Source organism: Miniopterus schreibersii, assembly GCF_964146895.1.
Source record: "Miniopterus schreibersii genome assembly, chromosome: 9".
Classification (NCBI taxonomy): domain Eukaryota; kingdom Metazoa; phylum Chordata; class Mammalia; order Chiroptera; family Miniopteridae; genus Miniopterus; species Miniopterus schreibersii.
The window spans coordinates 2,913,207-2,940,884 of record NC_138118.1 but is presented as its reverse complement, the minus strand read 5'-3'; the positions used below and the strand labels follow the sequence as shown (position 1 = coordinate 2,940,884).

Sequence of the window (27,678 nt, the reverse complement as noted above, 5' to 3'; positions counted from 1 at the left end):
CTGCTGTCAGCTGCTCGGTGATCGCTGTGAGGTTGTTGGTGTTTCACAGCAGAAGGAGGGTGTGTGTGGAAAATGCGCGGCCAGAGAAGGGGAACCAGAGAGGCACAGATTCACGAGAGGCCCCTCTAGCAGCTCCCTGACGGGGCGACAGGATTCCTGGGCCCCAGGTCCTGTTGCGCGCTGACTGGCCGTGGGAACCCGGGAAACACGCACATGTGCACACGTGGCCGTGACCCTGCACGGGAGCGTCTGAACCATCTGGGTCTTGGCTGTCTGGCCTTGAGTCCCACTTGTCCGGGGTGCAGGCTCCGTCCCTGCCATGTTCTGCGCCACACACGCTGCCTGGGTCCCCTCAAGGAGCTGGTGGTTGAAGAGGTCCTGTGCGGAGAGATGGGATCTCCTGTGCCTCAGTTTCCCCATGTGAGATGGAGGGGCAATAACAAAACCTGCCGGTAGGGTGCGCTGAGGCGTGTGCGTGCGTGTGGGGGGCTGTGCACGCAAGGGGCTCACAGCAGCGCCTGGCACAGCAAGCACCCAGTGAATGCTGTCGTTTTAAAAGGCTGCGTGGTGCCCCGTGTCAGCGTGGAAGTTTATTATGTATTTCCTTGGACGTAGATCTTCGAGCACTTGTTTGGTTATTTCCTTCAGACAGATTCCCAGGAGGAATAGCATAGTGAGACTTTGGGGTGTGCATATTTGTGGGGCCTCGCTGCCCTCCCGGTTCCAGGGACAGACACCACCTGTTCCCTGACCCCTCGCTATCCACCCGATTGGTTAAAAAATGGACGAAATGATTTTCCATGTTGTTGTTTGGTCATTTGTATTTTGTTTAATTCTGTTTATATCCTTCCTTTTGGGCTTGTTCCTCTTTTTCTTACTACGTGTAGGACAATTATCACCTCTTCGTATAGATTTTCCTGAAGCGTACATTCCTGTGTCGCTGGGTAAGCGCCGTCTCGGGCCCCGCGAAGGGTGACCCCACCCTCGGGGTCCCAGAGGGAGGAGCCTGAGCTGGTTTTGTGCCTGTTTATAGTGTGTATTTTTATTTCTCTCTTTTCTCTCAATACCCTCCTTATACCGTTGGGGCCTGCCGACAACGGTGCTTCTCTTTTGCCTTTAGTTTGATGTTTCTGTGGCCTGCAGGCCCAGAGCCCGAGCTCTGGAGCGGAGTGAGAGCCTCTCGGCGTGTGCGTGTCTGCGCGTGTCATGCAGGGGGGGCTCCAGTCTGCTCCTGGCGGGCGCTCCCGGCCCCTCCTCTGCCTGGGCTCTTCCAGGGAGGGACCCATGAGGATTTTTTTGTTAAATCGTCCCTAAATGAAGACCTCAAGGCCTTTGGCAAAAAGCTGTGAAGGTTTGGTGGCTTTCGGTCACTCCGAAGCCCCCCTCTGCTTGGTTATTGCTTCTAGACTATTCCAGACTGTTCTGCATTGGGTGCTGTGGTGGAGTGAAGCCTGGGCGTCCGTCACTCCTCCCGTCAGAGCCTGGATGAGGGAGTGTTTACAATCCCAGCTCTGGAGCCAGGCTGGCGAGATTTGAACCCTAGACCTCTACCGCTTGGTCGCTGTGTGACCTTGGGCGAGTTCCTTAACCTCTCTGTGTCTTGGCTTCCTTGTTGCTAAAATGATGTTAACAAGCCCCCATTTCATGGTGTTAGGTGGGAAAGTGAAGTAAGTTAATGCTCAGAAAGCTTTTAGACCAGCCCCAGCCCCTAGGAAGTGCTCACATGTGGCAGCTCTGGTCCCCCTCTCACAACCCAGCTGTCCAGGCTGCCTTCCGGGGTGGTGGTGAGCACTGAGTGAGGGTGCGGGTGTGTGCACCTCAGGTCTGCTCCCAGCGGTTGGCTCCTCCAGGGGTGTTTCCTGAACCCGAGCCGGACCCTGCAGGGCAGTTTGGGGTCTGTTGGCACAGCACCGGAGGCCCTGGGGCAGGGCTGCCAAGTCGGGATTTATCTGAGGTTCCAGCTGTGGACCCTGGATCACAGCTTGTTACAAGGGTGTGTCACACAGCCACCAGGATAGCCTTCATTTCATGGTTTGCCTGTCGATTAACGTGTTTCCTCTCCCGGCCGGTGTGGCTCCATTGGTTGAGCGTCAACTCATGAACCAAGAGGTCACCAGTTCGATTCCCAGTCAGGGCACATGCCCAGGTTTTGGGCTCCGTCCCCAGTCGGAGGCAGCCAGTCGGATAACTGCCTCTCATCGCTGACTGATGTTTCTATCTCTCCCTCCCTCTCCCTTTCTCTCTCTCTCCAAAATCAATTTAAAAATAAAGTGTTTCCTCTAACTCCGCATGTACAGGGTGGGGCCAAAGTAGGTTTACAGTTGATTGTATGGAAAATAATAGAATAGTTAATAAATAATACAAGAATAAACTGTGTTTTGAGTACTCACAACTGTAAACCTACTTTGGCCCCACCCCTGAGAGTCACATGCAAATTTAAATGTTCAGGTGGTCCTATTAAGAAAGTAAGAAAAGGTGAAATAGATTTTAGTACTATATTTTATTTCGTCTATATCTCTGAAATATCATCCTTTCCACACGTAATCAGGATAAACATTGTTGATAAGATATTTTACATTATTTTTATTCTAAGTCTTCAAATTCTGCTCCGAGTTCACACCCCAGCACCTCTCCTTGTGGACTGGCTGCATTCCAAGTGCTTAGTAGCCGCACGTGGCCAGCAGCTGTGATGCTGGAAGAACAGCTCTCGCGTTAGCCTATCACATAACAATACGTTTGTTTTAAAAATCAAATACAGGAGCATTCACCTTTTGGACTCACTTTTCTAAAGTAGTTAAAGTTTTAAAATAACATACCTTTCACAATGTCCCACCATTTTCATTCAGTCATTCAACAAACATTCATTTATGGGACCTGGTAAGGCCGTGGTGATCGATAGCAGACACACCCATCGAAAACAGTTCCCGAATTCATAGCTTTTTGTCGCTGTGGATTTATTTTATTTTATTTCTTAATCTTTATCTGAGGATATTTTTTTCCATTGCTTTTTAGAGAGTGGAAGGGAGAGAGAAACATTGGTGTGAGAGAGACACATCTTGACTGGTTGCCTCCTGCACTTGCCCCCACTGGGGCCGGGGATCGAGCCTGCAACTGAGATACCTGCCCTTGGCCGGAATCGAACCCGGGACCCTTCAGTCCATGGGCCGGCGCTTTAACCACTGGGCCAAACTGGCTAGGGCAGTGTGGATTTTCTTAAAATCTGGAAATACAGCTACTGTTGTGAAGGATCGGCCACAAAACTTGTTAATGTCAGTGGGTTCCCACGCCCCCAAGTTTGGGAGCCACAGTTTGTATTCTTTGCCCCGCTCTTGCGGGACGACAGTGCGCAAGTCTTGGGGACTGCGTGTGGGCCCCGGTTAGTCAGCGTCTCGGTTACCAGTGGGCTGGCCACTGGCCTCCGTGTGGCTCACGTCACCGGTGTGGCGGTTCCATCCCATGTGGCCGCCGCCCCCTTGTTCGTGTTCCCTCTGCCCCTCGCCTCCCTCTCCCAGCCTGGAGGACAATCCTGACTTAGGGCGAGGAGAGGAAAGGCAGGCAGGGAAGGGCCGTGTCGCGTCCCTCGGCCCTTTCACCGCCGCTGGCCGGGCCCAGCCGTGAGCCTGTGGGTGGACAGATTCATAATCTGTACGAGCACCCAGGGGACCGGCTGGCCTCCTGTGTCGCGGCTTTGCACACGGCTCAGGTGAAGTGCTGGCTTGTGAGGTGCGCGGTCAGGGAACAGGGTGCTGCTGATGCAGCCCGGGTGCTGCGCAGGCCCTAGCGGGCGGGGGTGGCTAGCCCAGGTCGCTGCGCAGCGGCAGGGCCCAGTCTGGCCCCGGGCGTTTTTGCGTCCTGGGACCTCCTTCCAGCAGAGCGGTGGCTGGGTGGTCCTGCTAGCCCCCTTCCCCGCGGCCATGACCCACGATGCTACATGGCACCAGCAGATGTCACATTATTCCCCTCACCCCGTCCTGGCATCTTAGGCAGGGGCTGTTTTTGTAAGTACTTTTGTCGTTTGCGGTGTTTTGTCCTTAATTGGTGCTGACTTACGTATTCATAAAATAGCGGGAAGTTTGCGAACGTACAAATACCCTTGGGACGTGGCACGGAAGGCAGCCCAGGCTGGCCTCCCTGCCCTGTCTCTCAGCCGCCCGCCAGCGCCGACATCAGGACTGCCTCCCTGCCTCCCTGCCTCCCTGCCTGGAGATGAGGTGACTGTGGACCTCGCCAGGCAGGAGCACCCCCGGGTGTGGCATCAGTAAATGCCTGTCCTTTTCACCAGCTCCCTTGTGTTAACTCTTGTCCTGGGAGCCAGCGGATGGGCCTGCTGGGCAGCCCTCTCTCTGCCTTTCATGTGCTCATTGTGACATTGTGGGCGGGACACCTCGAGGCCCCTCCAGAGAAGACAGAGGTCGTCCCCTCTTGGACCTCTCTCTCCCCTGTCCTGACCTGTGGTCGTAGGCTTTCTTACCCCTTCCTGGGTCTCCATCCCCCTGCAGCTGTGGCCCTCGGGCCCTGCGCGGTTCCCTCAGGGGGCCCTGAGCCCCTTTGCAGCCCCTCCAGCCGTTCCTGTCCTTTACCTGTTTCTCACCGAGGCGAGCTGGGATCTAAACCTGGCTCTGACCTGCTCCAATGCCCACCTTTTGGGTTCAAGGCCCTTGTCTGTTGGGTGCCCCCCCCGCCCCACTCCAGCCCTCCCTGGCCTCGTGGGGCCTGGAGCAGGCCGTGCTTGTCCCTCACTAGCATTTGTCACCAGCCGCTGTCTGCTTTGCTCCCTGCTCCCCCTCTGGACGCTGAGCCCCGAGCCCCCTGCCCAGCACTGGCCTGGCAGGTAATGTTGAACCAACGACCAAGGGGCCTCTCGGCCCTGCACCCAGCCCAGGAGTCCCACTGGGTACTAGAGGTCGCTCAGGGAGCTCCCTTGCCCGTGTCCCACTGCTCTGTCCCTCTTAGGGCCACTTTGATGCCACGGGGTCCCCTCTCAGCCAGGTGGGCCCACTGGTCCCGGGAGCAGAGCACAGGTGGGGCTGCGGGCGGCCCGGTGTCTGAGAGAGGAGCTCTGCGCCCCCCTAGAGCGGGGCCTGCGCAGGTGCTCGGGCTGCAGGTGCTCGTGGGCTGGCTGGGGGGTGGCATTCATGGTGAGGCCAGCTGTTCTTTGTGAGCCTGTCTCTCTGGCAGGAGGCTGGGGAGGTGCCTTCCCGCTGCGTCTCTGAGACACGCTGGCTCTCGGTCTGGCGCGGGCCCAGCCGCTGGTGCTGAGAGAGGGTGGCAGTGCGTCAAGTCCTCTGTCCTCGCTGTGGGAGTTCCCGTGCCTCCTCGAGGGGTCAGAGCTGGGTCAGCCAGGCGATCACTGGAAACACGGATGTCCTGCTGTTCGGCTCGGGCTTTGGGCAGGTCAGCTGGCTCAGGCTGTAAAAACCACCACCTGTCCAGTGAGCGGACTGCCCCCGGGCGTGTGAGTGGCTTTCCCTCCGCCGGGGCCCAGGGAGGTGGACATCGGGGAGGAGCCAGTTACCGGTGGGGGGGGGCAGTTGTGAACTGGCCCGAACTGTGTGACCCTCGCTGCTGGGGTGGAGCAGTAGGCTGACGGTGGGTGTGAGGCCCCGAGTGAGCCTCCCGCCTCTGGGGAAGGAAGCCTGGCCCTCAGCGAGGCGCCCTCTGCGTGGAGTGGGGAGGGACAGTGGAGTCCAGGTCAGGGGCCCCCATGGAACAGATACAGGGACCCTGACCCGACCCAAACAGCTTAACATAGACCCCCCGAGGGCTGAGGGCTGAGGGGCCGCTGTGGGCCATCCCGAGTGTGGCGTCTTCCTCCGCTATTGAGGGGAAGACACACTGAGATTTCCTCGTGTGGTAAAGAAAATCCATACGTGAGAGTCGGGCCAGGACACCCCAGCCTTCTTGTCTGGACAGCAAGGGTGGACTGGGTGTGGTCCAGGTAGAGGGAGCCGAGGGACGGCTGTGGGGTAGGGGTGAGGCCGGGGGAAGGTGAGACCCTTCTAAATTGTGATCCCGATGCCCTGGCCGGTGTGGCTCCGTTGGTCGGGCCTTGTCCTGTGCACCAAAAGGTTGCCGGTTCGATTCCCGGTCAGGGCACATGCCCGGGTTGCGGGCTCGATCCCCAGTAGGGGGCGTGCAGGAGGCAGCCGATCGATGATTCTCTCATCATTGATTTCTCTCTCTCTCCCTCCCTCTCCTTCCCTCTCTCTAAAAATCAATTAAAAAAATCTTTAAAAAAAAAAAAGATAAATCCTGGGGGCAGTTGGTCACCACCAGGCTTGCTTCAGCATGCCGCGTGCCTTTCTTTCCCGGGATGCCCCCCCAAATTTGATCCACGGTAAAACTGATGGCTGCTACAACGGGGTAAAGGTCACAGCACTGCCCAAGGCAGCCGAGGGCCCAGAAGTGTGGCCCTTTCTCTGAACTGGAGACTGGGGTCCTGGGGTGGGGGTGGGGGCGGCCGCCGGGTCATGTGGAGTTACAAAGAAGCCAGGTGTGAGTGCCCTCCGCTGCTTGGGTGGGCACCGAGACACCGTTCTACCGGCGTCGTGATTTCATTATGGAAATCGCTGGAATAGCGTGTTTTTAAACTCTTCAGACGTGCCACCCCGCGCTCCAGCACTTGGTGTTTGTGCTGCCAGTTGTCACAGCTTGACAGCTTGACGGGGAGTTGCCGGGTTCTGAGCTCGGCGGCGGGATCGATCTGAAACCCCCGAAAGGAAGGTACTGAGAAGAGGAACTTCTTGCTGGCGCTCCTTACCTGCGGGCGCCGTAACTGTCGGGCATCCCCGCGGGGCACGCCTTGTCCCCGTCTTGCAGGCGAGGAAACTGAGGTATGGAGGTGTAAAGGAGTTGTCCGAGGTTGCTTGCTGGTAGTGGCAGAGGCAGGACCTGAACCCAGTAAGTCAGGCCTCAGAGCCCGTGCTCCGAGCTGGCGTGCGCCGTGATGCCACGAAAAAGATAAAATTTAAAAAATACTGGGGGACGTTAGGAGAATATTGTCTCATCTTAGGGTAAGGGGGGGTCCTTTTAAGCCAGACAGGAAGCCCAGAATTTATAGAGGAAAAGACTGACAGGTTTTTTTCCCCCCCAGCTTTTTATTTTGAAAAATGATCACCTTGAGCCCTGGCCAGTTTGGCCCAGTGGTTAGAGCGTCGGCCCTCAGACTGAAGGGTCCCGTGTTCGAGTCCAGCCAAGTGCCCGTACCTCGGTTGCAGGCTCCATCCCCGGCCCCTGTTGGGGCATGTGCAGGAGGGAGGCAACCAATCGATGGGTCTCTCTCACATCTGCCCCCCAGCACTCTCTCTGAAAAGCAATGGAAAAAATATCCTCGGGTCAGGTTTATTAAAAAAGAAAAATGACCACCTTGAAGGACTCTGTTAATGTTTTACCCCATTTTCTCTCTCTCTCACTCACACACACCTTTTTTCGGCGGTGGTCACGGTGAGCAGCTGTAGACACGGTACCGTTTCCCCTCTGAGCACGTCAGGAGGCATTTCCTAAGGACGGGCGTCTTTTTCTGCATAACGCAATACCAGTATCTCACCTGAGAATATGAACCAGGATTCTCTGTCGTCATTCAGCAGCTCATCCATAACCCCGTTTCCTCACTTATCCCCCAAATGTCTTATGTCACCTGCCTGCTTTTCCCAGTCGGGATGGGTCAGGATGGAGCAGGAGCCATCGCGATGCTCTTGCCGTCACCCAGGCGTGTGGAGTCCCAGCCACGTTTCTTGCAGACAGCGGTGCTCTGGGCCCAGAGGCTGCTGCTGCTTGGTGGCGTTTAACGTGTTCGTCCACCCCCAGTGCTGCCGGGGCCGGGAGCGAGGTCTAGGGGCTGGTGAGCCCCAGGTTAAACCCTTTGGCAGGAACCTCCTGCCCGGTCACACCCGGCCCTGCCTGCCGTTGGTGATGTGAAGGAGACGACTACGCGATCTCCCAGTCCCGCAGGAAAGCGAGCCCCACGAAGTTTTGGGTTTCCCAGGGCCTATGGCAGTTATGTTTACACCGTACAGTAGTTCATCTGTGAAATGAGCAGTGGCATTATGTCTAAAAAGACATACATACCTTAATTTAAAAAAAACTTTATTCCTCGAAAATGCCAGCCCTCACCCGAGCCTTCAGTGAGCCGCGACCTTTTCGCTGGTGCCTGAGGGTCTTGCCTTGATGCTGATGAAACGTGGTTTCCACAAAGTGCAGGAAAGCAAGGTCTGCCTGTATTAATGATGTCAGCCCATTGACAGAGTCACTTTTTTTTTCAGGCATTGATTTCTCTTTAATTGTATCCCCATGATGTTTTTTTAAAAATACGACTATTGATTTTAGAGAGAGAGGAAGGGAGAGGGAGAGAGCAACGTCAATGATGAGAGACAGTCATCGATCGGCTGCCCCCTGCTGGGGATGGAGCCTGAAACCCGGGCATGTGCCCAGACCAGGAATTGAACCGGGGACTTCCCGGTGCACTCAACCACTGAGCCACACCAGCCAGGCTCCACTAGGATTTTTACAATTTTTTTCCAGAGTTTTTTGTTTTGTTTGATGTAGTTGAATCTATTGCTCCCCCGTCCTGTCCTGTAACTCCATCCTGCCTGCCCCTTCGCACAGCCCCGCACAGCTTCCTCTTCGGTTCACTCTCTGGCCCCCCTCCCTGCACCGGGCTGGCTCAGCAGGGCCTTCGGGCGGGTGGGGTGTTAGGAGGGCACACAGAGGAGCACAGGCGAAGGCGGAGAGCCCAAGGAGGCCTGTCTGCGAGGCGGTGGGTGGGCGTTTTCAGACAGTTACCAGGTGACCAGGGAGCCCACCACCTCTGCCACTGGCTGTCACTGGCCTGCTGCACCTGGCAGCCCTGAGACTGGCCGCACACAGACCAGGACCGATCTCCTTGCTCTTCGGGGCGGGGTCCTGCCATGGGCCTCCTGGTCGGCTGACTCTGGCCTTGTAAGTTCCCAGAGGGCAGTGGCTTTAGGTGGCCTGGAGACCTCCTGGCCTTTCTCATCTTGAAGCTGAGGGCCCGGCCACCCAGTGAGGGGAAGGCCACCGTTAGCCACAGAGCTCCTTCCATCGCATCCTCTCGTGGGTCCCCACATGGTCACCAGGGTTACCTGACCCTGGTTCGCAGTGACAGTGTGGCCTGGGGCCCCCGGCCTGAGAGCTGGTGGGCTGGCCTGGGCCGCAGTCATCGGGCTGAGTGCAGATGACGGTAGAATTAAGATCGAAGCCTAAACCCAGTCGCCACGTGCCTGAGGTTCCGATCCGATTTTCCGTGACTCTGTGCCGAGGAGAACTGGCGGGGCCGGGCACACGTGGTTGGTTGGCAGGAAGTGTGCGGGTGGACCAGCCGCATCTAGGAGAGCTCGGCTGGTTGCCCCGCCCCGCCCCAGTCCTCTGCATTCTCCACTCGGGAGGGTGGTCTGACTTAGCCACTCCTGCCCTCCTGGACCAGCGGGCCTGCCCTGGCCACTCTGGCTCTGTCCACGTGGCATGAACCCATTCGCCCCTCGATAGGCCCCCTTTTGCTGTCAGATGTGGTCATTCAGGGCAGCTTTCTCCCTTGTAAGGGCCACAGGTCCCTGGGAGGGTGGCGCCAGCCTGAATTAGCCCCTCCCAGGATCCAGGGCTGGGAGAGTGGGGCTGGGGGCAGGAATTTGTTTGGAAGGTGGGTGAAGAGGAACCTTGGGGAGTGTTTTTGGTAGGAGAGCCCCTGATGTGGGTACCAGGGCAGGAGGAAAGGAAGATAGGCGGGGTCACCTGTAAGATGAAATTTGGGCTGAAGCCAGCCCTGTGTCAGCTGAGACTCGCTAGGCCAGGGAGGCCCAAGGGCTCGGGGCCAGTCAGACAGCCTGGGTTACAATGCCAGCTTCAGCCACTCACTAGCTGGCGACCTTGGGCAAGTTACTTGGCACCTGTGCCTCAATTTCCTCATCTGTAAAATGGGTTATTGTGAGGGTTCAGTGGGTCAGTGTGTGTAAAGTGACCAGAGTGGGGCCTCTTGTGTTCAGTAAGTGGCTGTTATTCTCCAGGGACCAGCAGTGTCCCACGTGGGGCACCAAAGGTGGCCCTGCTATCCTTGGAGCTGCTGAAGGTGGGCTCTGAGCTGTGAGGGCAGGTGTCTGTCATCCTGCATGTGCCCAGGAGCCCCCAGCAGGTGAGGGCAGATTAGATCAGAGCCTCTACAACAGAGACAAGATGAGCTACAGATGTTGAGAGGAGGTGGGCAGGTTTGAAAGACACCTCCCCCCGGGAGGGGGGCCTTTGTGGGGACAGCAGGCATGAGCCATGGCTAACTGAGGATTGCCACTGAGCTGGCAGGGACAGAGGGAGGTGGCCTCGGTGTCCAGGTCCTGCTGATGTCCACCTCGGCCCTGCCCTTTGGCTTCTTGAGGCCTCCCGAGCCCGGGGCCTGTGTGTTGGATGCTGGGGGCAGTGGGTGGGCTTGGGCTCAGTATAGGGCCCCTGCCCTTGGGGAAGTTACCTGCCCCGCTTTCAAAATCTGTCATGAGAATTCAGATGCTTTAAAGCTTTTGTCCATTAGATTCTCAATCCACCTGCCTTTTTTTTTCTCCTTAAATTTAGAGGACATTTATTAAAGCTGGGGCAGCGAAACAAGAAAGGGCTGGGGAAATGAGCCTGGGCTGGGCTGCTGTGGCTAAGAAGTCAGAGAAAAGGGGGGAGTCTTTTTTTTTTTTTCATTGTGTACACTGAACCCCTGTCCCCTTCACTTGAGACCCTGAACTTGTGCATCTGAGCTGTGAGGGGGTGGGGGCACCTGGCAGCAGCTTCCTGTCTGCATCTCCTCCATCTCGGAGTGAAATTTGTGCAATTATTCAAATACCCCATCGCAACTCCCCTTGATTCAGATACTCTGCTTTCGTAAAAATAGGATGAAAGGAGACGAGAGTGCCAGTACTGCTGAGGAACGGTGATCTCGTCGCTGAGTGCATCTTAGAAGCCCGTTGGGCTGGGAGCAGCAGATTCTCAGCTCATGGGACGTAAGCTGGACTGTTTGTTTATTTATTTATTAAAGAATAGTTTATTGATTTTTAGAGAGAGAAGGGAGAAAAGAGAAACATCGACACGAGAGCTTAACATTGATCGGCTGTCTCTTGTACGTCCCTACCGGGGATCGAGCCCACAACTCAGGAACGCGCCCTAACTGGGAATCAAACCAGCAATCTTTTGGTGCACAAGACGATTCCCAACCAACTGAGCCACACCGGCCAGGGCAGCTGGACCATTTAAAAACATGAAATTCAGCCTGGCCGGCGTGGCTCAGAGGCTGAGCATCCACCTAGGATCCAGGTTACAGTTCGATTCCTGGTCGGGGCACATGCCCGGGTTGTGAGCTCGATCCCCAGCAGGGGGCGTGCAGGAGGCAGCCGATCAATGACTCTCTCATCATTGATGTTTCTTTTTCCCTCTCCCTGAAAATCAATAAAAACATTTAAAAAAAAAGATAAATAAAAATAAGAACATGAAATGCAGGACACGTGTCAGGATTGGGGTGAAAAGGCAGAGCGCCTAAGACGCATCCGCTCTTCCACTCTGAGTTTTGTCCCCTCCCCAAGGTGGCTGTGTGCAGTCTCACCGCACTGGGCCCCTTTTCTCTTGGGACATTCTGGCAGAGCGTGGAGTGTGCAGCACCCGGGGTCCTCAGATGGCCCTGTGGATATTTTCTGGTCCGGGCAGGAAGCAGCGGATCCCCGCAGGAAGCAGCGTGTCCGGGTCCCGCTCAGGGTGTTAGAATGTGGGCCAAGGTCAGTAGGCCAGTGGGGACGCACAGCGGTAGGAACTGAGTCTTCCAGGGGACAGTCTTGTCCGGTCTTGTCCTGGCCACCACTGTGCTGACAGAGTTTGTGGACAGAAAGGAAAACGAAGAGACTTACCGAGTAGCTAGTTTGGGACCAGAAGGCCATTTCCGGGCTGGGATGACGCCGCTTCCCAGAGGATGGTCTCGGTTTCCTCCCTTTGTCCACTCCCGACCTGGCCCTTTTGATCCCCTCAGCTTTGCCGTGGGGAGGAGGGGAATGCTGCCCCGGGGGGGCTCTGCCTCGGGAGATGGGGGAGAATTCCCCGGGCCCTTCTGGAGAATGAGCTGGGCTGGGGGCTAGGCTGGTCCCCGCAGTCACACCTGCTGGGCTCCGTGGAGCCTGCCCCCTTGAGTCTATACCAGCTTCTGTGTGTTTCCTGGGGCTGCTGTAACAGCATCTGTCACAGCTCGCGAGGCTGGAAGTCTGAAATCAAGGTGTTGGCAGGGCCCTGCTCCTTCCCAAGGCTGTGAGGATCTGTTCCAGGCCTCTCCCCTCGGCGTGCAGATGGCCGTCTTCCCGCTGTGCGTGACTGTGTCTATGTCCAGATTTCCCCTTCTTATAAGGACACCAGTCATACGGGATTAGGGGTCCACCCTGCTTCAGTGTGACCTCATCTTAGCGAATTACATTTGCAACCACGCTGTTTCCAAATAAGGCCGCATTCTGAGGTCCTGGGGGTTCGGACTTCGCAGTGTGCATCTGCTTCTTCCAGCCCATATCAGCTTCTATCAGATTTTTAGAGGGAGCCATGATCCGCGTGGGCCCGTGGGCCTGGGGATTCTGAGGTCGAACTGCAGTCCCTTGGGGAACAGGTGGAGGGACCTGTAGCCGAAAGGCCCCGGGCAGACGTGGAACTGCTGATGTGTCCAATTCGATCTGATTTGAAGACATCGCTTTTGTGAAATTTTCTGTGTCCCTGACACTTTCTTGCCAGCAGCGATGGCTCCTTTGATTAACCCCCTGCTGTAAGCCAGGCACCTTGCTGGCCCCCCCCCCCCAGTCCCATCTTCGGTAGTGTGACTTCAGCTGCAGGGTGGACTCTCCCTGATTTACAGACTGACCCCCGAGACCCTGGGAGGTGAAGGCGACTGCACACGGGTCAGCACACAGCTAATAGTTCCTGAGGCTGAATGTGAACCCAGAGCCCTCAGCTCCAGAGTACTGACGTGTCTTGCCAGTACACTGCCACTCTTATGGACTTAGGGTCGGTGAAAATGGTTTTGCCTTTGGTTTGTCACCTCAACAGACTGTCCCAAGCAGGGACTGTCTCTCCCATACCTGCCTCCCTTCCCTCAAGGGGAACAAAAGCCTGGGTGCACAGTTCATGCTCAGCAAAGACATTCATCCATCCACCCATTCACAGAGTCATGGAGCCCAGCTGAGTTTCAGGGGGAGGTGAAACACACCAGGAAGAGTAAGGAGTGTTATATGACCGTGGTGTTGGAGAGGGGCTGGGCCCCCAGCTGGTGAGGGATGGGGATCCGGATGAGCTAAAGCACTAGCAAGCGCAGAGGCCCTTCGAGGTTCAGGGCTCTGTGGCTGACGGAGGTGGGGAGCGGGGAGAGTTCCAGGAGGTGAGATCATAGAGGCACGTGGGGCATTAGAAGATGGTGAGGAACTTGGTATAATGTTGGGCCAAGTGGAAGCCACTAGGGGGCATGGGTGGGACGTGCCCAGGTGACTTCTGGATTGCCAGTGGGGGCTTTGGGCGGGGAGGGTGGTGGCTTGCCTTGGCTGTAGAGGCAGTGAGAAAGTGGACTGGGGACACGTTGAGGAGGTGGAGCCAACAGGACTGGCCTGGGAATGGATGTGGGGCGTGGTGAGGAAATGGAGGCTCACGCCTGGAAGGCTCCTGGCTGTGCAGTAGTTAAGACAGAACCAGGGGGTGAGCGGTTTGGGGATGGAATCGGGAGGTTCATTGTTGCTGCGGCTGCAAGGAACTGTCTCAGTGGACAGCCCCTGACGCTTGTAAAGACTCAAGAGTCCTGCAGGCCTCCAGTGTGAGCGGCTTTGGGCCAGCAGGGACCAAGGGGGCAGCCCTGAGTCTCCTTTCTCTTCTGGGACTGGAGACCCTGCATATGGCCACTGCTGGGGGTTTGCCAGCTTCTCGCTGCTGGTAGCCAGGGCTGCCGGAAGGTGTTTTGCTGCCACCTTGTGGACAAGAGGAACCCCGTGCCACGCGGAGGCCCACATAGCTCTGGGACCGTCCCTGTTGCAGGGAGAAGCCAGGCCTTTCCCACACGCCCCTTGGTTGGGGCAGGAAGCTAGCCCTTCCCATCCCGAGAAAGCCATCCATCTGCAGCTCCATGTGGTTTGTGTGGCCTCAACTGGGCACACCTCGGCTTATCAGTGGGTCACCCAGCAAATATTTGAGTGGAGACACCAGGCGCAGGTTCTGCGGGATTCCTGAGCCCAAGGCCGCCCTTTGCCCAGCTCAGGGCCAGCACTCTGTTTCTGCCATGCCTGCATGCCAGGCCTGCACCAGGCCTTTCTCTTCACCTTAGCTACCCTGATGCGGTCAGCAGTATATTCCTGCTGGTCCCAGACACAGTTGCACACCCAGGGCAGGACGTCTGAGCCCCGGCACCACGCCGTGTGCGCGTCTAGACTCAGCATCTTCTGGTTTCCCGGTGCTTGGAGCAGAGGGGCTGCGCGGGGCTGAGCTTCTGCCCTCCCGGCTCCCTGGGATGCACGTTCTCGTCACCCAAAATGCTCCTGCAGGCATCGAGGGACATTTCATCTGTAACACCCCCAGAAACTTCCTTGGCGACACTCACTCCCAAGCCACAGGTGGAGCCTGGTGTTTCTGATGACAGACAAACAGCTGACACGAGGGCTGTTTTATGGACTTCTGGGCCTGTTTGCGGGGTCCCAGCGTGGAGCTTTGCGGGGCTGCCCTCGTTCCCTTCGGGCTGCGTTGAGAACTGCGTTTGCCGCTTCTCTCCGGAGCAGAACCTTGTCAGACAGGACACGGAGACCTGGTCCCTGGCTGGGGCCACTGCCTGCGGGGAAGAGCTGTGTGCCGCGCCTGTCCTTCCTGGGGTCTCTGGCTGGCTTGATGTCCTGGGACTTTGACGTGTCGCCATCTTCCTTCTCTGCTCCGTTTCTGCCGGTAGAGAACAGTTTCTGGGGAGAAGGGATAGGAGGAAGGTGTTCGGGTTCGGGAACTCACCGTCTTGCGGGTGCAGTGGGGGCCCAGAGCTGGTGTGTCCTCTGAGAACGGGAGGCGTCCTTTCACCCCGGGACCCGGAGCTGCTGCTCCTCTTCCTGTGCCAGGGCGCATGTGTAGCCGGGGAGGGGGGCTTTTCCCCTCCAGCCCTGTCCTGCCACTGCCACCAAGAGTCATGTGGATTCTGAGGCAGCCATCCCCTTAGGTACCGTGTTCCCTCTCCCTCCTCAGTCCCCTCGGGCCCCCAGGCTGCTGTCCTGCGCTTGCATTTTCATTGGCTTGGGGGAAGGGTTCGAGACGAGCAGCCTTTTGCTTTGGGGGAGAGGTAATTCCCTGTGTGTGTGAGAGACATGCAAACAGATGTGCAGATAGGGACGCGGAGTGTGGGAGTTTCAAACGTGGAAGTGTGAGTCAGGATTCCTGGGTCTCCTTCTTGTCTCCGTGCCTGAAGGATCCTGGGAAAGGCCCTTCGGCGGAACCGTCTGTCATTAAGTGGAGACTATGCACCCCGAGAGGACACGAAGCTGCCTCGTCACTGTTAATGACTAGTCCCGAGAGAATACAATTTCACCCCCAGGCCTCTCCGGGCGATCCAGCCCGGGACTTGGGAGTCTCCAGCTCTTTTCTGCCCGAGCACCTAGGATGGAGAGGCCCTGCCTTCCTCAGGCATTCCCCCACTCCAGCCCCCTCTGGAATGTGCCACTTTTATCTTGTACTTTGCTTCTGACCAGGACCATGGCATTCTGAAGCTGAGAGGGAAGGCGGGAGTTGGGTTGGTCTGGGGGTGGAGGAAACCGGGGAGCATTATCTCTTTAAAGGAAAAGGCGAGCCCCCTCGCCTCTGCCACCACCAAAACTGGTTTCTCCTGATCTGCCTGGGGTCCTTGTGGGTTATGGTGAACTGGCTCCTGGCTCATCTCCAGGGCCGTGGGGGAGGACCGGGGGAGGGCCCTTCGTTTAATGAGTGTCGGATGCAGCCCACACTGGTCAAATCCAAAGGGCTTGGGGAGAGGGAGCATGAGGCCGCAGCTGGTCCTCCCAAGCTAACCCTTCACCCCTGCTCAGCCGGTCAGGCTCGGGACAGGAGGTGAACTCCCAGCTAACCCTTCACCTCTGCTCAGCTGGTCAGGCTCCGGACAGGAGGTGAACTCCCAGCTAACCCTTCACCTCTGCTCAGCCGGTCAGGCTCAGGACAGGAGGTGAACTTCCAGTTAACCCTTCACCTCTGCACAGCCGGTCAGGCTCAGGACAGGAGGTGAACTTCCAGTTAACCCTTCACCTCTGCACAGCCGGTCAGGCTCGGGACGGGAGGGGAGACCCAGAGTGTTCAGGGACTCATAAGTTGAGTCCCTTGTCCACGGCCAGAGGCGACCTTTGGATTTTCCACTGCCCTTAGGCAGGACCACACTTAACCCAGCCGGGATGACTTTATAATTAGCGAGAAGAAACCCTCGCTGGTTAACAGAAACCGATTCTCTAGTTTCCCAGCCGAGCCTCATGAAGATAGGATCACCTCCTTTAGGCTTCCCATTTTGCAGATAAGAAAACTGAGGCCCAGGGAGGGCGGATGCCTTGCCTCCTGACTCTTGGTGTACACTTTTACTAATTCCGGCCCCGGCGTGACACCTTCAGGTTTGTTTTTGTTTTTTTTTCGTTTGGAGAAAGAGTGGCCACTTGTGTGCGCAGCGGGGCCCGGGAAGGACTGTTAGGTGTTTGGCCTGCGCTCAACGACAGCGCCTCACCTGCCTGCCGCAATCCGAGGAGGAGCCCTGGGCTGGAATTTCCTGTTCCCAGGGCTCCGGGGGCTGCCCCGGCAGGCCGGCTCCCCGGCGCCGCCGTTCCGGGGTGTTCCAGGCCGGGCTTGCCGCCTCGCTCTCCTCGCCGGGCCGGCCGCGGCCTCTCCAGGTCTGGGCTTGCCGGCTGCGCCGTGGAGGAGTCGTGGGACTCGGTCGGCCGACGCCAGGTGCCCAGAGGCCGGAGGTCCGTGCGCCCCGGCCGCGGCCCCGGCCCGGGCCCCGCCCCGCGCCCCTCGCCATGGGCCTGGCGCTCGCCCGCGGGCCCTGAGCATGGAGCGGGGCCGGCCGCCCGCGTCCAGCTGCAGCCGGGAGCGGCCCGCCGCCTGCCGCCGCGCCCTCAGCGTCTGCGACGCGCTGGACCTGCCCGGCGCCCCGGCCGACCGCGCGGCCCCCGCCCTGCGGGCCGCCCTGTGCGCCGGGCGCGAGCAGCCCGCGCGCCCGCGAAGCGTGTGCTCCGCCGACCCGGGCCCGCCGCCGCCGCCGCCCGCCGCCCGCAGCCTGCTGCTGGGCTTCCTGCGCCCGCGATTCGGCCGCCGGGGCCCCGCGCCCCCGGACCGCCCCGGCTCGGCCGCGCCCAGCCCCGCGCCCGCCCGGCGCAGCCGCTCCGGGGGCGCCCCGGCGGCGCGGCCGCGACCCACCAGCATGACGTTCCTGGAGGTGAACCGCCTGGAGCTGGCCGAGGCCGAGGCCGCGGGCGCGGGCGCGGGGCTGGGCCGCGCGGGCAGCGCGGGCTTCCTGCGGGGCGCCTCGCTCTGGAGCAGCCAGCGCTGGCAGGTGCTGCGCGGCGGCGGGCGCGCGGCCCCCGGCCCCCGGCGCGGCCTCTCGGCGCTGAAGAAGAGCTTCAGCTTCCGCCTGCGCCGCGGCCAGGAGCTCCGGCGCGCCGAGTCCGGGCTGCTGCCCCGCGCGCGCACCCGCAGCGACGGCGACGCCGGCTCCCTGGGCGCCTTCTCCAGCCGCCGCGACCTGCTGCTGGGCGCCGAGGCCCCGCGCGCCGCGCCCGAGCCCGGGGCCCGCCCCCGCTCCGCCGCCGGCCTCTGGCGGCTGCTCACCAGCCGCTTCCGCCGCCGGGACCCCGCGCCCGACCCCGCGCCCGCGGAGCCGCTGTGGAGCCGCCGGGCGGCCGCGGCCCCCGGGCTCTTGGGCGCGCCGAGCGGTAAGGGTCGTCTCCGGGCCGGGTCGCGGCTGAGCCGGTGGGAGAGCGGGGACCTGCCTGGGAGAGGTGGGCGTGTCGTGGGGGGCGGGGGACTGCGGGGCTGCCCAGCGAGGCCTGCGCCCCGCGGGCTCTGGGGCGGCTGGTGGTGCCCGAGCGTGGCCGTGGCAGTGCGGACAGGGGAGGACTTCCAGGCGGTCCCCGCGGGGCTAGCGCTGGCCTGTGGCCTGGTGGAACCGGCGGCCAGGGCGCAAGGCCCCCTGCCTGGCTTTTGGCACGCGCCGCGCTGGGGCCCAGGGGCGCCGAGCCCCGCGTCCCGGGCTCTGGGCGCGGCTGGAACGTCTGTAGGTCCCAGCGCCCGGGCGGGGCTCGCGCTCTGCCTTCTGGCTGCCTCCGCAGAGGACTTGAGGGGCTGCTCGGGGACCCGGGCGGCCTGTGCCATAACTACCCTTGGAGACGGCCTGGGCTGGGGAAGAGGGCTTGGCCCAGGCGCGGGCTGTAGGATTGCATTGCAACCCAGGCGATACGGGAGGCGCAAGCCCTCCGGGGGCTCTGGCAGCGCAAGACTCCCCTTCCCCAGGACAGTGTCAGCGTCAGGCCAGCTGCCCTGGTCTGAGAATGGACTGAAGAGGAGGGAGCCTGGGAGGCGGGTCTTGGGGGGAGGCCCCCCAACAAGGAGGAGCTGGGGCTGGAGGGCTGTCACAGAACAGGGCCAGGTAAGGGCTCCTCCCTCCTCACCCTGGCAGGAATGTGGTGGGTGGCCCCACCCTGCACAGGGGAGCTGTTCCTACCTGCTGCAGGAGGTTGGCCCCCCCTGCCTGGCTGCCAAGTGCCCAGCCCGGCTTGGGCCTGGGCTGAGACCTGCTGGAGCTGTCTCTCTCCTGGGTCTGTTGTTGTCTGGGCCCTGGGGGCACCGGGCCGGGTGTGGCTCAAGGTGGGAGCTACTTACCTTGCTGGAGCAGTAAGAGGAGGAGGGACCCAGGTCCAGGCCAGCGAAACTGGGCCCACACCCCTGAGAGTCCTCTCCCTGAGGACTGTCTTCACTCTGTTCCACTTTCCTGCTGCTTCCTAGGAAACTAGGGGTCTCCTGTGGACAGTGCTGTCCTCTGGCCTGGGCCTAGGAAAGGGCAGTGTAGGCCACAGCTGGTAGCAGATAGCACAGGTGTGGGCACCACCTGGCCTGACGGGCAGCCTTCTCTCCCGCAGACTCCTTTGTGAACAGCCAGGAGTGGACCCTGAGCCGCTCGGTGCCGGAGCTTAAAGTGGTGAGTGAGGTGGGGAGGGCCGGGCAGCCCTGGGGCTGGTGGGGGCTCGGCTCCGCCTGGGCATTGCTCCCTGCCTCCGGCCCCTCTCTCCTCCTGGCCCTCTTCCCATCCTTGGCACTGGTCCTTCTCAGTCCTTACGGTTTTTGCCTTTCCTGCCTGTCCCCTACCTTGTGCCCTCTGACTGCTGCTGTCACCCCTTCCTCTCCCACAGGGCATTGTAGGGAACCTGTCTAGTGGGAAGTCGGCCCTTGTGCACCGCTATCTGACAGGGACCTATGTCCAGGAGGAGTCCCCTGAAGGTGAGCGTTACAGGCTGGAGGCTCGAGCCCCTCGTTTCTCGGTGCTCCTATCTCCTGGGGGACTGCGCGTTTCTCCTCTGCTTGGCCCCTCGGGAGGGCGTTTCTCCCAGCTTCGGGCCTGACCGTGCACTCTGTCCTAGGGGGTCGCTTTAAGAAGGAGATTGTGGTGGATGGCCAGAGTTACTTGCTGCTGATCCGAGATGAAGGAGGCCCACCTGAGCTCCAGGTGAGGCTCCTGCCCAGCCCTGGCCTGTTGCGTGTGTGGGGAGAGGGATAGGGAGTTCTCCTGTGACCAGGTGAGGCTGGTTGGTGATTGTGCTCGGTTCCCCATAGTTTGCTGCCTGGGTGGACGCAGTGGTGTTTGTGTTCAGCCTGGAGGATGAGATCAGCTTCCAGACAGTGTACAACTACTTCCTGCGCCTCTGCAGCTTCCGCAACGCCAGCGAGGTGCCCATGGTGCTGGTGGGCACGCAGGGTGAGCGGGCCTGTGGGGCTGGGTCCCCAGGCGGGCAGGCGTGGGAAAGCCCAGCCCCTCCCCTTCCACCCCATGTTGACGGGGCAGCTCATCCTGGCTCCACGCTCACTGGCTCTTCCCCAGCTACATCCGGCCTTCATGTGACAATCGGGTCGATGTGTATTGAGATGAATTAGCCGAGTGGCTGGCTCGTTTGCACTCAGAGCTAGAACAAGGCCAGACACCAGTGTTCTCGCGCTCGCCCCTCCCTAACCAGAGGCCGGCCCCCTTGACGCCCCAGCTTCCCGGTGGCTGAGTAAATCCCCACCCTCCCGCCTCCACAGATGCCATCAGTGCCGCCAACCCCCGGGTCATCGACGACAGCAGGGCCCGCAAGCTGTCCACAGACTTGAAGCGCTGTACCTACTATGAGACGTGTGCAACCTACGGGCTCAATGTGGAGCGCGTCTTCCAGGACGGTAACTCGGGCGCCGCAGCGGGCGGGGTGGCTTCCCCAGAGCGGGCCAGCGGGGCCTCTGGCCAGCCGGGCCTGTGCTCTGGGAGGGGGCGGCTCTAAGCTGGGCCTCTCACTTCTCCCCAGAGGAGTAATTGACTCTGCTGTCCCCTGCAGTGGCCCAGAAGGTGGTGGCCTTGCGGAAGAAGCAGCAGCTGGCCATCGGGCCCTGCAAGTCCCTGCCCAACTCCCCCAGCCACTCGGCAGTGTCGGCTGCTTCCATCCCGGCCGTGCACATCAACCAGGTGCGGCAGCCTCCCCGCGTCCGTGCCTCGGCCCTGCCTTACCATGCTGTCTGTCTGCCTGCCTGCCCCCCCCCCATCTGGCCTCCTGCGTTGAAAGCCCATGCAGCCTGTGCGCCTGGCCTGGCCTCATCTGCACCCCTGTGGTGACTGCCTCCCCGCTGGCGCCCACCCCTGCTCGCCACCCTCTCCCTGCAGCCCCTTCAGCTGAGGCGGCACAACACTCGCTCTAGTCGGCGCTGTTAGGGCCGGTTCAGGAGCTGTTGCCCATGGGGCAGACTCAGGAGGCACAGAGGTGTTCTGGGCAAAACCGGGAGCGCGAGCAGGCCCCCCACCTGTGGGCCCTGTCAGTGTTTGAGGGACCGGTGGCTTTCGTGGGGGGGGGGGGCTCTGAGCCAGGTCCTGCCAGCATCCCTCCCATGATCCCACGTTGACACGTGTCCACTTCCTGGCCTACTGCCCGGTTATTTTCCGGCCCTTGGTATATGGCCAGAGTTTCCTTCCGTAAGTGCGTCGCCCCACTCTGTGCCCTGCTCCCTGGGAAGCCCTGGGGTCAGCACAGGTGCACCGACGGAGCGGCCCAGCAGACAAGGGCCCACCCGGCCGCCAGCTTCCTGCCGGCAGCTTGGCTCCTCTTTCAGGTGCCTCCCTTTAGCAGTTTAGGAGGCAGCCGGGCTCTCCCCTAAGCGTCCCACGTGGAGGAGAAAGGGAGGGACATAGACGGAGCTCTTTCCTCATGATCTCTGAGCAGTTCGCCTCAGCTGGGCCCATGGGCGCTGCCCAGGGAGGCTCTGATGGCTGAGGGGGCGCAGCTCCTTTGCTCCTTGTGCAGATTAGGGCTCGAGGGGCTGCCAGGGCCCTGGACGGTGTGTGTTCTGAGCCCCGGGTTGGACACTGGCATGCACTTTCTGTCCCCATCTTGTCATCTTTCCTGTCTCTCCTCTTCCCGGCTCTGTCCCTTCCTGCTGCCTCCCGACAGCGGTCTGAGTTCTGTTCTGTGCTCGGCCTCAGCGCTCCCGTGTCCCTCCCCGTCACACACGGTCCTTACCAGCAAACGGCATCCTACCCCGCCCGGCCTCCTGTATCCCTGACATACGTCCCACCCAGGGTGACCTGCTACCTCGCGTCACACCCACCTGTGAGCCCAGACTCCACAGTGCACATCCAGCCGCAGCCTCTGATTCCGACTTGCTAGCCGTTGCCTCTGATTGGCCCCGTCGGCAGCCCCGCGCGGTGACCACTGGGCTCCGCTGGCCTCCAGGCCATGCCGCCCCTCTCGGTTCCTCGTCTAGGAGCTAGTGTCCCCCCGACGCCCCACGAGCCCCAGGCCAGGTCCCCCCCACTGCTGCCTGCCCTGCACCCCATCCCAGGGTCGCCCTCAGCAGCCCCCTCTCTGTCCTTAGGCCACGAATGGCGGCAGCAGCGCCTTCAGCGACTACTCGTCCTCAGTCCCCTCCACCCCCAGCATCAGCCAGCGGGAGCTGCGCATCGAGACCATCGCTGCCTCCTCCACCCCCACACCCATCCGCAAGCAGTCCAAGCGGCGTTCCAACATCTTCACGGTACGTGCCCGTGCCCCCCCAGCCTCTCAGCGGCCTCCGCCCCGCAGGCAGGGCCCAGCCAGGAGGGAAGGCGCCCCGGCCTCCGTCCACACAGACACGCAGCCCAGTAGGTCCTGACCGGCGCCCTCACGCACAGCCAGGCGCTCCAGACTCCCTCCCAGCGCCCGGCGGGCTGCCGTCAGCACATCCACACGGCCCCGCCGCCCCGCCGTGCACACCACACCTCCCCCGTCACCTTAGGGCTTCTCCACCAGCTGGGAGGACCTTTGGAGGCATCTGTCCTCACTGCCCAGCACCCTGGATTTGGAGGTCGTGCGCCGAGGCTGCATTAGAGGGCTAGCGGCAGAGCGAGAACCAGGGCCCAGGCCCCTGTCCCCATTCTGCTCTTTTCCATTACTCCACGCTTCCTTCCACCACCGCGGTCAGTCCAGCAAAGCCTTAGACACCTTCCCCAGGCCTCCACCCTGTCCTCACCACCCCGCCTTCAACCTCCACAGGTCACTTCTCCCCCCGTCCCTGCAGACCTCACACCCAGGGCCCCCTGTGCCTCCCACTGCTCCAGGCCCGACCCCTAAGCTCTCAGGTGCCCTAAGCCTGCTGCGTGTCACGTCCAGCCTCTAGCGTCTGACGCGCAGCCCACCCCCAAATGCTCACCCTCCAGCTGGGAGCTGGCCGGACCATTCCGGGAACCTTGGGTCAGACACAGGTGGGTGAGCTGCCGCGTGGATTCTGAGGAGATCGCCCTGTCCTTCTGCGTCACTCCATGCGCCTCTTTCCGAGCTTCGGGGCTGGGCTCCCAGCCCGGCCTTGTGTCCTGCCCGCCGGGCCGGGCCCCAGCCGGGCTCTCAGGAACCGGCCCAGCGGAGCCAGCGCTCCCGGGCCTTGCCCATTCATTCTCGCCTCCACACCGCTGCCGGGTCTGCCTGCCTCTGCCCCGTGCCTGCCGCGTGCTCGCTCCCTGTCTGCGCTGACCGACCCTCTTTCCGATGGCAGCTGCCGCCCCGCCTGGCACTTCCCAGCCCTGACCCCGCCCGGGCTCGAAGCTTCCTGTTTCTGTTCGCGCCCAGAGACTCTCAGGGCCCTGGGCTGCCTGCTTGTACCACCTGCCGCTGCTTCTGCCCCCGTAGCGCCCCCTGGGTGCCTGTGTTTGCAGTGACCGCCGACCGTGCCCCCTGCACCCGCTCCCTGACATCCTGCCTCTGTCACCTGCTCCCTCGACGCCATCCTTACCCCCCGCCTTCCTCCGCTGCTGGTCCCGCTAGCCCTCCTCTGCCCGCGCCACGCCCGGCTCCCGGCCCCCTCGCCGGCCCGTCTGCTTCCTGCCCCTGCCCCCCGCTGCCTGCCGACTGTGCCGCCTGCACCTGCCGTCCTGCGGGCCCTTCCGTCCCCCCATCTTCATGGTGGCAACCTGATTTCCTCCTTCCATTGTCTCCACGGTGACCTCACTTGGGCCATTGTTCCCCTGAGGCAGCCTCAAGACAGGTCCCCGTCTCTAAGGGTGCATCTGGGGACCTCCCCTCTCATCCTCGCGGTTGGGGCCACCCCCTCCCCTCCTCATCTCCCTGACAGAGCCGCGCCTGCTCCCGGGCCGGTGCCCTTGGGACCCCCCCGCTGGACATGGCTGTTGACAGCTCCAGTCTCCCCCATGGCCTCATGCGCCCCGTTTGTTGCCACTCTTGCCCTGGTTCCCGCCGTGTGGGTGTGCCCCCTCTGGGCTCACGGGAACCCTCCGGTGACTGGGGGCCTCTTGGCTCACCAGTCGGGCTGGGGCAGGCTGTACCCACTCCCCGCTGCCCCAGGGGCAGCCGTCCCGTCCACCTTCCTTCTCCCCGGGCCAAAGGGGCAGGGGCTGTGGCACCCAGCGGAGGCCGGGGCAGGCGCTTACGGAGCTGCGGGCAGTGGCCTTGGGCCCAGTTCTCCCCGCTCCTCAGCTGTGCCCCCCCGCCCCCCGCCGCTAAACTCTCCCCCCTCCCTGTGCCCTCGGCTCCTGGCAGCCGGGCCAACAAGAGGGGCGTGGGGCCCGAGCGAGCGTCCCCGCCGGCCGCCCCGCCGCCCCTCTGCCGCCGCCTCTCTTCCTTCCACCCGCTGCCGCCTCTCCCCAGGCGCCTGGGTCTCTGCCCTCACCAGTGCTGACCAACTTACGCGGGGCTTGAGTATAACTTGCCAAAATCTTTATTCTTTCGATATTTGCAGATATGTGCCACTGTTTCCAACTTTTCATCAACAAAAAGGCCTTTCCAACTCCTTCCAAATTAGAAGACCAGGTGGTGACACAGCACCTCTGGACATTCTCCCCTGTGCGGGGCCGGAGGCGGGCCGGGCCCTGGGACTGCTCTCAGATGAGAAGCGGCCGCCGTGCTCCCCACTCCAGAGACCCACAGGAACCTTTGTAACTAACCCCCACCCCCAGGGAAGGCTAGGAAGCTGGAGCCCGCGGCCGGGGGCTGCCGGGGACCAGGCCTGGCTGGACGCTGCGCCAGGCTCGCTGCATGGACAAGAAGGGAGCTCGGCCCCACGCCTGCCCGGCGACGAGGCCCAGAGGGGCGGGGTGTCCACGCGCCCACGGCCCGGCTGCTCCTGGGGGAGCTTTCCTGCCCCTCCCCTCCTCTGCTCCTTCCTGCATGGACTTCTGCGTTCCTGCTCTGCTCTGGACGCCAGCACCGCCGCGCGCTTGCCTTTTCCCCTCTTGGCCTCCCCGTTTCCTAGGATCCGCATTGGGGCGGCTCTGCCCCAGGAGCCTGGCAGGGGCATAGGGCCTCTTCTGGCCTCTCTCCTCTCTCTCTCCATCCACTGTGCCCCTTGGGCCACGCCGACCAGCTCGGCGCAACATGCCGCGTGGTGTCTGTGCCGCAGACGGGCCCCTGCCCGCTCACTTCTGGACTTTGCTGTCCCTGGTTGTCGTGCCCCGTGCTCCCGGCCATTCCTCAGTGCCACCGTCCACCTCTCCTGGCCCCTTCCCTTCTCTTCCACCCCAGCCCCCTGGGCTGCGTGCCTCTCACGCCCTTGGTATTTCGTGTCCTTGCTCTTTTTGTGAGGGGCGTCCCGGCTCAGTGACCTGTGCTGCTCTGTATGGTGCCGTGTGTAAGAATAAACCCATTGGAATACTCGTGGTCTCAGTTCCTTCCCGGTCCCGCCGCCCCGGCCCTGCCCCACTGCTAGGGGGCCTGTCCAGGCCGAGGGAGGGCGGGCGGGCTGGGGGTTCCAGGTGGGCAGCTGTCCCCCGCCGACCTCAGACCCCTGTAACATGCCTCTTCTTTTCTCTTCCAGTCTCGGAAGGGTGCTGATTTGGACCGGGAGAAAAAGGCCGCCGAGTGCAAGGTGGACAGCATCGGGAGTGGCCGGGCCATCCCCATTAAACAGGTCAGCACCCCCTTTCCCTGAGGCCTGAGAGCAGCTGAGACCAGGCCCAGGAAATGCTAGAGGATGGTTCTTTTCTGGGACTGTGACAGGGGAGATGGTGTGAGAAGCAGGTCCTGGGAGGCCTGAGGTTCTGCTAAGGACTCATCTCTGGGGAGGGTAGTGTGGGAGCCTAGTCGCTGCTGAGGTCTGGTTACTAGGATCTGAACCTGGGCTGGAGCAGCCTGCTCTCCCTCCTCACCACCACCAGGGGGCAGAAGAGAGCCACCTGCCGGCTTCGCTTGCTCTCCTGCTGGTGGTTTTGGAGTTGGTGACCTGGGGGGGAGACCCGCTGCCTCCGCCGGAGGGCTGAGTCTGGGCTCTCTGGCCCAGAAGAAGGAGAGAATTCACAAGAGTACCCTGAGTACGCACTGAAGGGCATGCTGAGGGCTGGTCTTCCCCCAGGTTCGCTGGCCAAGTCTTATCCATGTGAGCCTCTGTTCGTTTGTAAAGAAAAAACTTAGTTGAGGTGTCTCTCCCCAACTCCTTCCCGAGTCCCTGCCTGGCAGGGCTCCCAGAACTGTTGTGGGTCCCCACGATAGGAAGGACTTGAATGATGGCAGTGCCTTTTGCTCAGAGATGGTGGTGCACTGGGCAGGGCTCTAGAACTGCTGGCTGGACAAGAGCAGAGCCAGGAGGTGCCCCCCTGGAGCTTGGGCAGGAGCCTACAGGCTGAGGTGCCACAAGGATGGGGGCGGTGGGCTGGTGGTCTGCTGCACCCACAGGATGCTGGGCTTGGCAAAGACCTTCTGGGGAGCCAGTGGTTAGAGATGTTGTGTCTTTAGGGGCCACGTTGTCAGGTTTTGACCACAGAGGAGACTGGTGTGGCCAGAGCAGCAGACTTAGCTTGGCCAGGGCCCTGTGCTCAGGTTTGACCCTCCAGGTTGGGGCTTCTGGGGCCCATCATGACCAGAATTCACGTGCAGGTCTGTTTAGAATGGGGAGCCCAGGGCGTGCTTCAGGGTCCCAGAGGGCAGGATGGGGACACTACAGGGCTCCAGGTCCTTTGTTTCTGCTTCATCCCTCTCCTGAGAGGTCACTGCGCTCTAGTTGGGTCAGCGTGCAGGGAGGTTGGGTGAGAAGGCCGAGAGGAGTGGCAGCAGCCAGTCTCCAGTAGGTCCCCACAAACCTGTTGACTGAGTGATTGCCTGTCACTGTGGCTGTGCAAACCAAGTGCCTCCTTGGGGGCTCTTGCTAGCGCTGTGGCTGTGCTCCCAGAGGACTCTCTCCCCCTGCCTGGGGACGGGTGTTTTCTGAGTGTGCGCACACGTAAACCTTTAATAGTGAGACCACGTCCCGGGGCCCTCACTGTGAGGAGAGAGTAGCCCCGCGCCCTTCCTGTCTAGGGTCGAGATGGGCCACACGTGGGGGAAGCAGGAGCTGAGGGGTGGGGGTCGATGCCCTATGAATAGTCACCAGGGCCAGGCACCCAGCTGGGTGTTACAGACCCCTAAACCTCAGGGCCCCTCGAGAGGATAGAAGGGAGCCCAGCACAGCCCTGGGCCCTGGGCCCTGGGCCCCCCTACTGCTGGAGGCAGCAGGTACCTCAGACAGGGCATTTGGGGGCGTGCCTGCCGTTAGGGTGGAGGCTCCTGGCAGCCAGGTGGTCATTCCTTCCCCTCCCACCTTCCCCTGCCCGGGCGGTCCAACCCCTTTCCTGCCTCGCGTCCCCGTCTCCCGACACCGCTCCTTCCCCTCCCCCCTGCTCCTGCTGGGAGTGGAGATTGCATTTCAGTTGCCATTTGCATTCCCAATCAATCCGGACTCCGCAATTAAGCCGGCTGGCGGAGCTGGGAGGGAGGCGGCGGCGGGAACGGGTCCTCTGGGGGCTGTCGCCTCCGCGCCGCTCCCATTCCGCCCCAGATTGCTTCCTGCTCCGCCGTGCGCGGCCGGCCGGGGCGGGAGCGGGGACCCCTGGAGCTCCTTCTCCCTCCTTGGATCGCGCGCCGCGCGACGACGGCCCTGCGTGGCTCGGGCAGGTGGGTCCTGCTGGCCCAGCTTCTCTGCCGGGCGGGCCTGGCGCTG

The 27,678-nt window shown here is 61.3% G+C and overlaps 1 protein-coding gene across 7 annotated transcripts in view; it reads left to right on the top strand.

Moving 5' to 3' along the window:
- The window catches only part of AGAP3 (ArfGAP with GTPase domain, ankyrin repeat and PH domain 3), a gene marked incomplete at its 5' end in the record, with an annotated part of 52,696 nt that overhangs the window by 6,829 nt on the left and 18,189 nt on the right, over positions 1-27,678 (top strand). For 2 of the 7 annotated variants that reach the window (XM_081147468.1, XM_081147466.1), the window contains 9 exons: positions 17,414-17,924; positions 19,128-19,186; positions 19,398-19,485; positions 19,626-19,711; positions 19,819-19,960; positions 20,284-20,418; positions 20,571-20,698; positions 22,099-22,257; positions 25,525-25,617. In XM_081147468.1, the coding sequence (XP_081003594.1) occupies positions 17,414-17,924; positions 19,128-19,186; positions 19,398-19,485; positions 19,626-19,711; positions 19,819-19,960; positions 20,284-20,418; positions 20,571-20,698; positions 22,099-22,257; positions 25,525-25,617 (1,401 nt within the window). Of the gene's footprint in view, positions 1-17,041; positions 17,925-19,127; positions 19,187-19,397; positions 19,486-19,625; positions 19,712-19,818; positions 19,961-20,283; positions 20,419-20,570; positions 20,699-22,098; positions 22,258-24,450; positions 25,618-27,678 lie in introns of those variants that run through there. The other 5 variants (XM_081147469.1, XM_081147467.1, XM_081147470.1 and 2 more) reach the window with 4 other exon arrangements.